Raw genomic sequence first — 10,628 nt, forward strand, 5'->3', positions numbered from 1 at the left:
CTCCTCGTCAAATAATGCTCTTTCTTCTCCTTATCATTTTAATTATAAAAATGAAATGGATCCATGCTCTTTCTCTTTATTTCTAAAATTACTATTTATGATTAATAAAGTTATTATTATTTCATCCTCATTATAGATATAATCATTAATCATTATAGCTGTAATATAAAATTTTGTAATAAACCTGATAAGTATTCAAAATCACTCAATTCAGTGTTGTAAATCATTCAATTAAATGTTGTAACTTAATTATGTAGTTGATAAATATTTATATCACTCAAATCAGTGTCATAATTAATTATGTAGTTGACAAATTTGGTCAATGACATATTACTAATGAATATGTTGAATAATTTAATGACACTATTCTAGCATTGTTGGTCCATTATGCAGTTTGCAATGTCACATTAATCTTGGCACACTACTAATTTGACCTTTGGGTAAGGAGTATGTTAATATCTTAACTGCACAATAGTTGTAATTTGACATCGTGTAATATGCTGAATATATTAACCACAAAATTCTATCATTATGACAAAACGATGCATTAATATATTGTGAGCATTGTGAACCACTTACATATAAAGTCACATTAATACAACATTGCACACTATTAATATTCATTGTGTATTGAATTTGTTAATATTTATTTTGTTTAAAACTAAAGTTTGTATTTTATAAATTATATTTGAATGTAAATTTATGGAGGATTATTAGGTTTATCATTTGGTATAAAATAAATGTAAATGCAATTTGTTAAAGAAATTTATAATAAAATCTCTTAAATCATTAATTGTTCACAATCAACGTGGTATGTAACATAGTCTTTGTCAAACAATTTTAAATATATTAATATACAATTTTATATATGTAAAATGTTTAAATCTATGTTAATGATCTGAAGATATTTATGAATTTTTTATTTAATAAAATTATGAAAAATTATTTTTTTATTATATTAAAAAATAAATACTTCTATTGTATAATATTTATTTAGAAAATATATATATTTAAATACAAAAATGACATATTTTTTATTTTCAATTTATTTTGACTAAAATTGATAAATCAACTTATGAACCTGATATGTTTATTACACTAGGTCATATATTAGAAATATATTTTTGGTAACAAATTCAAAATATATATTTAATTTAATTAAAATATTTAATAAAGTTAATAAGATTTTCTAAATTGTAAGATTTTAGAAGTGAGTTTCAAAATTCCAATTATAGCAAAATAGGAAAGAGAGTTTCCAAATTGGAAATAGGAATTTTGGACATTGACTCTTGTAGATAAATGGAAAGAAACCTTTTGCATTATAATTTAAGGTGAACTTCACTAGGTACAATAGTGTTGATGTGTAACAAATGTATATATAAAACTATTGATTGTTAATTGTGGCACCTATCTTATATGGGAAATTATTGAGACAATATGTTGGCTTGCAAACTAAAATGCATGGTGTGTGAAGAGTACTCATATTAAATTCAAAGTAATTATATCACTTGGATGAAATTATGTTGAAGGTTGTTGTCTTATTAACATATGTTAAATTTCAAATCTGCGAGATGTTGATCGTTAACTACACCACTACATTTAGGGTAATATTCTTCATTTCTAAGGGGTGGTAGGCATGGGGTGGAGGAGGAGGAAGTGGTGCAGAGGAGGCAATTTTTCGCCCTGGAAGAAAATTAGAAATTACATATTCTTAGCGCCTTGGATTTGTCTCTAACACCCAAGTAGAGGCATATGGTCTATACAAAGGTTTTCTTCATGTTTGTTCATTGAATCTTCATCAAATTACTGTTTTAGGTGACTCTCACATTCTAATTTATCATCCAAAGTCGGGCGGGCTCTAGCCCAGTTGATGCAAGACTTGTCATTCTTCTCCAAAGGATTCAAATTTTGTTGTCCAATTTTGAGGAATATTCAATTTTTCACATCCTTAGATATAATAATGTCGAAGCTAATAAACAAGTCAATTTTGGAGTTAAAAGCAAAGGGAACTTATGATTAACCAACAAACTTACTACTCTCTCGTTCCTTAACGCCAACTGTCATTGATTCTCATCCCATATGGGCACCATCTCATGCAACTAAAGACCCCAATATTTAACTAGTTTCAATGAAATGCACATTTTGTTAATATTTTGGCTCCTTCTGTAAGCTTTATTCCTAAAAATGTTATAGTTATTTATTTCATTTATAGATAATTTTATTTTATTTTATTTATTTTATATATATATATATATTAATTTGCTCGCTAAGCTTTAAATTGTAGAGACCATTTACCTAATAGGTCAAATTTTGTAACTATGATGTGATGTTGTTGCACGCCTCATGTAGAGTTTTAATACAAAATTCTCAATTACAATTAAAAACATATATATTTCGTTTGTATTTTAAGATCGTCACTTAAAAAACTTATCGATTTAGTTAACAAAAATATATATTTTTCACTTCTATGAATGAAATTAATTTGGAGATTGTCATTTATTGATTGCTAACTATTCCACTATCAAATGTGGTTAGTTTTTGAGAGGATAGCTTGGCATATACATAAAACCAGTCATGGTGGTATATTGGGTGGAGCATGCAATTGCAATGAGCGATACGTTACACAAGATTATGGAACCCCTTCTTTATAGCAACAATTACTAACACTAGTGTAACCATATAAATTAAATAGATGGTAAAATCTCATAGGAATGAATTCATAATAAGCATTAAAACACTTCATCATATATTTCACATTGCTAAAATTTAAAAAATCATAAAAATCAACTAAATTTTAACTTTATTTAAAATTATTATTTTTTTAGTTGGCTTGACTCATAGGGGATTTGAAAATTGAATCTCATGGTTTACATCAGACTTCATAGCACAACAATTTCCCATTGAGCTTCCCCAAATTGGCTTTTTAAAATTCTTATTCTTAATAATGATAAAAACGAATCAATATATAAGTTAAACATATATACATTTTAATAAAACATGTAACAGTATTATTAACCATAAAAATTCACCTCCACTTTATCATGAGATTCTTAATGTGTAAATAGGTTTTGTTATAATACCATGGCTTATCAATACTAAATAGGGAAAAAAACCATAAATCATTTCATATGAAAGTGGCCCATATGATATTTTTTTTTAATTCATGAATTTAATTAAAAGGGGAAAAATGACAAATTAACATAACTACTTTGGAGATAAATTTTAACCTTTGATTTGTATATACTACTAAGAATATTTTAGAATATTTTATTGAGATTAAATCTCTACCATCCATCTAATAATTATTGATAATTAAATTACAATTGCGGAAATCTTATTCCTGGAATAGACACATCTATAAACTTCTACATATTAAAAATTGATATAAATTAGATATGGTATGTGTCTAGCCCAATATGAGTCTTCGAGCGATGAATGGAAGATTAAGAGATAGTAAATAACAACACAACATTTAAAATGCTAGTATCATCTATTGTTAATTAGTCTATGAGATAGTTATCTAGATAACCTTATTATATATAGCGAAAACTACAAATCTATGACTATAAATATATTATTTTAATATATTTTAAAATTTATAATTTTTTTAAAATTAAACTTTCTTTATTTTATATATATACATAAGTCCAAAGCAATTTAATAGTATCTTTTCTTTAATCTTACTATCAATTTTGCCCACATTATAAACTAGATTGATAATGAAGTATGTAAGTGATGTTGCTTATTATTAAGCGTAATTACTATAAACTTTTTTCATTCTTTTAGTTTAAATGATTAAATTTATAATTAGTTGTTTTTTTTTCAAAATGTATTACATTTATTAGATGTGCTTCAATTTAAAAAAAATGTGAAATCTTACATTTGCCAAGTTTCTTAGTATTTTTTTTTAATAAGAAAGGTTCACATTGTCAAGTTTTTAAATATATATATTTTTAATAACACAGATTTAATGACTAAGAGCTCCATATTTTTCAAATTTTTTATTTTTAAAAAAATTTAATAACTAAGTAAAGTTTAGACATTGAGTGGAAACTTTCACACTTCCCTTACTTCTTGAGCTTAATTAATACATGCTAAAGCATATTTCAATAAATTAAAATTTAGATGGGTAAAATGACAAGCCACAATCTCAACCGCTCAAGCTAATAACAACCCCCTTCTTTTCACCTTATTTTCCCACGAGCTCATTAAACTTAGTATAAATGCCCGGTTAATATGCCTTGAACCACACTTATGCTAAGCTTTTGTCGCATGCAGTTTAATTGATTTGATATCATATATATATATATATATATATATATATATATATATATATATATATATAAAATTTATAAACGAAAATAAGTCTACCCAAAACTTAAATATTAGGCTTCACTGTCAACAGTGCGTGAATCCTAATCTTGTGTGTTTAGCTCTCAAATATTGTGTATTTATGGGGTTGTATACAACGAGATAAATTAAAGATATTATTAGTTTGTGTGGCAATATTTTTTTTCCCGTGGAAAAAGTTGTAATTTCCATTAATAAAGATGAAAATTACATTCTGTATATGCATAAACATCACTTTGATTTGGCACTTCCTGTCCAACCAAAAATGAAAGAAAATTGTGCATTCCTCCTCACAGGGAGTACATGTAATTCAAAAACACTTATAACTTAAAAGTTTATGTCCTCTTCTCAAAGGGATAAAGAGTAACCGATGAATATTTACAAATATAACAAAAAGATAACAAAAATCATAATGTTTATCATCAAAGACTGAGTTAAAACTGTTTCATTTCCGTGCTGCTGTTATAGTGCTTTAGGGTCTACAAATGGCCTGTGATAATGCTGATACACGACCCCGTCCAAATCTTTGCAGATCACCCAAGAGTTGTCGTCCTAGATTGCTGCTTCTTTGGATAGGAAGTCAGTAGAGGTGTTCTAATCCCTGTAAATGTGATGACAAGTGAATGAGTCAAAAAGCAAAATAAGTCTATGTATCTCATCCAGTATATGCCTCAAAGTGTAAGCAGAACATGTATATTTTTTGTTGATCCAGTTTATAACCAGCTTTGAGTCACCAAAAAGCTGCAAGTTTGAGCAATGTTTTTGTAAAGCAAAAAGGATAATGTTTTTTGCAGTAATCAACTCGGCATAGTTGTTGGTTCCCCGGCCTAATCCCATTTGAATTTTGAAAGAATGGGTTTTGGATAAATATAGAATCGCTCCCCCACCACAGCCTGTCTCCTGAGCTGAACCATCGAAAAATGCCCAAGGGTTTGTTTTGTTGATGTCCTCTGTCTCAACATTCCTTTTCTGGTTTTTATGGGACTCTTCGGGGATCATGTGATAGTCTGCTATGATTTTGTTATGTATGGAGGGCCAGTGTGGAAACTTCTGCGAGAAAATAGTCTCATTCCTAGCTATCCAAATCGCCCAGCAGATTAGCAGAGGTAGGTTCCTTTCCTTTCCAGATGTATCCCTCCACCAAGAGGTCCATGCCTCCTTTACTGCTATCCCGTGCCAGCTGGGCCTAATGGAGAGTGTTGTCAGGATACCATTCCAAAGATCCTGTGCCAAAGGACACCCCAGGAAGAGGTGCTCTATGTCCTCGTTGCTACTTCTGTAGAGGTGGCACCAGAACGGTCCAGCGAAAGATCGCTTCATGAGATTTTCCCTTGTAGGGACCTTGTTATTCAAGATGGACCATAGGAGCAGCTTTGTTCTGGGGGCAGCTTTGAGTTTCCAGAGAAGGTTCCATCTTATCTCAGAGTCTGGTGGCGTGAAAGGTTCCATTAGTACCAGGTATCCAATCTTAGGTGCATAGTAGCCATGTTTTGCAAAGGCCCATATGAGCTCATCTTCCCCTTCCATGATCCTGATGTGAGCCTCCGTTAGCGCTGTAATGTAGAGGCTCCAAACTTGCTGCCACTGAATGGGAATATTTAGGACTGCTCCCGATTTCCAAGCCTACTGTGCTAATGTGGATCGCTCATTGTCTGCAATTTGACTGAGATGAGAAATCCCCTGTTTTGCTAGATGGAGTCTCAGGTCCTCGGGGAGATTGTGAGCGTTGCCACACCCCACCCATGGGTCCACTCCCAGATGCACATTCGATCCCGAGTGAATTCTCCAAGTCAAATTGTTCCTTATCAGGTCCTTTGCTTTGTTTACTGCTTTCCAGATGTTGGAGATGTTCCCATAAGTTCGATGATCATGTCAAATCCAATCCAAAGGGTTTATGGGGGTTATATATTTTGCAGTGACAACCTTCGTCCAAAGGCTGTCGTTGTTAAGGAGCTGCCAGCCCAGTTTTTCCGCTAGTGCTTTTGAGAAAAAATCCAGTCGCTTAATCCCCCAACCCCCCCATCGTTTAGGCAGCGCCAGAGTCTCCCATCTTGTCCAAGCAAAGAATCTGCCTGTCTGGTTCCCCTTCCACAAAAATCTGCAACATATTTTCTGAAGCCTGTCCAGGATGCCTTTGGGGATCCATGCTAGGGTCATCCAGTAGAAAGGGGTTGCTTCTAAAACCACTTTGATCAGAATTAGTCTACCGGCTCTGGATAAGTATTTATGGTACCATATGTTTAGGTGCTTTTCCACCTTTGTGATAAGCCAGATCCAGTCTGCAATTTTGTAGCCAAATGGCTTCAGACGGTATCCCAAGTATCTCAGGCCCTCTTCAAACGGATAGGTGACAAAGGGGAATCTCCTGAGCGTAAAAAACAACTCGTTTTGTGCACAACCGAGCGCAGACAAGGTTGATTTAGATTCATTTAAAACCATTCCAGTGGCCTTTTGAAAGACCCCCATGACTTGGTGGAGAGCTGTGAGGTCACTCAGACTGCCATCTAGAAAGATGAGGATGTCGTCCACAAAAAACAGATGAGTCAAAGAAAGGGAATATGTAACTTTGATACCCTTTAGGCACCCATTCCTATGTTCTTCATGGATAAATCTGCTGAGGCCCTCCATGACCAGGAGGAACAAAAGCGGAGATAGGGGACATCCTTGTTTGAGTCCCCTTTCTGCATGAAAGAGAGGGGAAGTCGAGCCGTTTATTAAAACACAGAAGGGAACATCGGTTATGAAGCTCATGATCCATTTGATAAAAGGATAGGGGAAGCCCATATGAGTGAGGACCAATCAGAGGTAGAGCCAATTGACTCTGTCAAAAGCTTTAGAGAGGTCAATCTTCAGGATCATGCCTTTCGTTTTCTGGTACTAGACAGAATGGAGGAGTTCCTGAGCCATCCCTATGGCCTCGTGGATTTGTCTATTGTGTAAGAAGGCAAATTTCTCTTAGGAGATGTGGAGCGAGAGGACAGGCTTTAAGCGATTTGCAATGATTTTGGCTATAAGTTTGTAAATGCAGTTGCAGAGGGATATGGGTCTGAAGCCATCAAAAGAGGAGGGTTTGTCAGATTTTGGTATGAGGGCGATGAAGGTGGCTTTCAGGCTGCCCGGGATCCTCCCTCTCTTTCTGCTTTCCTCGATGATTTGCAGGAGGTCCGCCCCCAGTACCTCAAAGAAGGCCACATAGAATTCTACGGTCCAGCCATCCGGCCTCGGGCTCTTTTCTTTCTTTAACATTTTTAAAGTATCTTCTAGCTCTCTCATAGATATTTCTCCCTCTAGCTCCTGTTCCATCTCCTGCTCAACAAAACTCGGGAAAAGTTGCATAGTTTTCATCACTTTGGCCAGGGAGGCATGAGGAGGTGCCTTATAAATATTATGAAAATGTGAGCAAGCTAAGGTAGCCAACTCTCTGAAGGATTTAACCGACCTACCCTCTGAATCCTTAAGTTCCCAGATAGTGTTTATGGCCTTTCTACCATTTGCATGTTTATGGAAGAATTTAGTATTATCGTCCCCCTCCTTCAGCCAGATAGCCCTGCTACGGAGCCTCCAATTCGCTTCTCTGTTTGATAGGACTAGGGTTCTCTTTTGAAGCGTAGCCATATAGGAGTCTTTTTGTTCTTGGGTCCTCATGACACCTCCTGTGTCCTCCTCAAACGAAAGTATAGCCCTCTCCGCCTCCTGGAGGGTTAAGTCATCCGCCTCCTTTTTCTTCCGAGCCCAAGACTTAGATAGGCTCTTCAGTTCCTTCATATTGAGGAGGAAATTCTAAGTTATGTCCCCCAATGCACCAGGAGGGTGTGCCTTCCAGAAGTCCATCACAAGCTTGATATATTCCAGATCTTGTAGCCAGGTAGAATTGAACTTATAAGGGGCCTTTGGCTTGCTAATGACATCCTGAATCTCTAGGTATATAGGGCGGTGGTCCGACAGCCCACCCGAGCTTACCCATTGTCTAATACAATGTCCTCCATTGATCAGGCCTTCTTTAGTGAGAAAGCAATCAAGTCTTCTAGCCAAACTTGCTTCCCCCACTCTGTTATTCCTCCAGGTAGGCTGCTTTTTTGTTGAAGGGACATCGATGAGGCTGTGGGACTCCAAGAGGTTTTTAAAAAGGCCCGTCATAGCATGCACCTGGGCATGATTGCCCTAGGATTGTTAGTATCCTAGAGAGAAATTGAGATCCCCCCCTATGATAACATTATCTTGGAGTAGTAGAGATGAGTTCAGGAGAGGTCTCCAAAAAGCGATCTTGTCTTGATAGGGTCCATACACATTGAGAATCTGGAATTCCGATTCTAGGGTTGGGGAGTATATGTCTGCACCCAGAAAGCTTCGGCCTCCCCATACACTCAGAGTTTTAATAGATCTATTACAAATGTCTAGGGTTAAACCCCTTGATCTACCTGAGGCATTGAGAGAGTGAAAAGACCACCCTGGGAGCCAAGAAGCAAGAAGGGAGGATATAGCAGAAGCAGAACCAATGGTTTCTTGAAGGAAAATGATGTCGACCTGCTCAGAGGCAAATAAGCGCTTGAGGGCTAGTTTCTTGTCCGGGCTAGCCATCCCACGACAATTAAAAGAGAGGAGCTTCATGGAGGGAGGGGAGAGGGGCTTGCTCTACTCTAAGAGCCCAGTTAAAGTCTTCTGCTTGCTAGAGGCAACCTCCTCCCCAGCCTGATGCATGGATTTGGAGAGGTGGGAGGGTCGCCCTCTAGACTTGGGGGGGGGGAGGCAATGACCTCAAAGCCTATAGAGTCTAAACCTTGAGAGCGCATCCGGGAGCGGAGGGGGTAACGGGGTTCGGGATTCTCAGAGTCTAGGAAAGGGGAAAGGGATGCCTCCAAGAGAGAAGGCTAAGGGAAAGAGAATACGAGGGGGGGGCAATAGTGCACTACTGGACCATAGGGGTCAGATAGGAAGGCTGAAGAGGGGGAAGAGGGGGTGCGCACAAGGGGGGATCCGGGGGATCAATTGAACAAAAATGCCTAGAATGAGAAGGCATAACAGAAGTAACAAAGGAAGAAATATCAGAGGAGAGGGGGAGAGAAGACATACCCATGGTGTGAGCATCCCCTATGGCCGCCCGTGCTCTGGTTAGAGGCAGAGAGGGAGGTTGGAGAGGAGCCTTCCCACGCTTCTTCCTTTGGTCTTTCTTGTGATCCTTGTCCACATCAGTCAGTTCTAGAGGGCATGGAGCTTCCTTGTCGATAGCAGATGGAGGTTCCTCCCGTGGAGGATGGTTTTCTTGCATGTTCTCCACCGGCAATTGCACTTGCTTATTGACCAGAGGGCAATCTTTGTACACGTGCCCCCCTTTGTCACCGTGTCGACATCTGTATGGGATGCCCTCGTAATCCAGAGGCTGCTTCCATGTGAAAGACCTCCATTGGATCGTTAAATATTCTTGCAGACCTCCTCGAGTGTCCATATGAACCAGTATCCTCGCAAATGCCATCTTTCCCGTGGACAGATATGACTTGTCTGATTCCATATAAGTGCCAATGGAATTCCCTATTCGTCTGAATATGTCCTTCGACCAAAAATGCAGGGGGGGCCAGGTAGTCTTACCCAGATCGGCTTGACTCCGAGTTGCTCTGTGTCCAGGTCGAAAAGAGGGGACCATTGATTCAGCAGGACCAGTGCGTGTTCAAAATGCCAATACGACGAGAGTACCCAATTCGTGAGGTCGGGCCTAGAGAATCTAAGAGCAAACCAGCCATTAACGAATGCTTGCATAGTAGGCAGCTCCGCTAGGTGGTTCCACCAGACCTCCAAAACCCAAGATTTCAACCGAGCCGCTGTGTAGTTGTGTCCCCTTATTCTGCCGACTAGTACCCTATTAGCGAAATCCGTGGTCTCGCCCAGCCGAATGTCTTCTTCCAATCTGAGGAATGTGTCCACCTCCTTTGTTCTGAAACACCGCGTCTTTTTTGCAGTCCTCTCCTCTACTGCAGGATTCCCATGACCTTCTGAAGAGTGCTCTTGGATGGGGGGATTCACCGAGGGAGGGGATGAAGCAGTGGGGAGACTTTCCGCGAGGGGGGATACCAGTGAAATTGCCAGAGGGGGGAGGGGAAGTGCACAACGGGGTCAGAGGAGTCGAGGATGACGGAGGGGCATGGGGGGAGGGAGGGTTTACGGAAAAACCAGGGTGGGAAAACTGTCCAGGGGCCGGGGAGGGAGGGTTAGGGTTAAGGCAACCCAAAGCAAACCCTAAGGACGTCGGGGACGATGGGGGAGTGGAGAGTGACAGCTAGACAGGA

The 10,628-nt window shown here is 37.9% G+C and overlaps 1 protein-coding gene across 1 annotated transcript; it reads right to left on the bottom strand.

Annotated features, from left to right (window-relative positions):
- Nucleotides 1-6,222: 6,222 nt before the first annotated feature.
- Nucleotides 6,223-6,978, bottom strand: LOC149159612 (uncharacterized). Its single transcript, XM_089434358.1, has one exon. It carries the CDS (start codon nucleotides 6,976-6,978, stop codon nucleotides 6,223-6,225), a length of 756 nt encoding a protein of 251 aa, XP_089290484.1.
- Between the last annotated feature and the right edge of the window lie 3,650 nt (nucleotides 6,979-10,628).

Source organism: Pinus tabuliformis, chromosome 5_2 (assembly GCF_031772625.1).
Source record: "Pinus tabuliformis cultivar Carrire ecotype Pingquan chromosome 5_2, CPIR1, whole genome shotgun sequence".
Lineage (NCBI taxonomy): Eukaryota > Viridiplantae > Streptophyta > Pinopsida > Pinales > Pinaceae > Pinus > Pinus tabuliformis.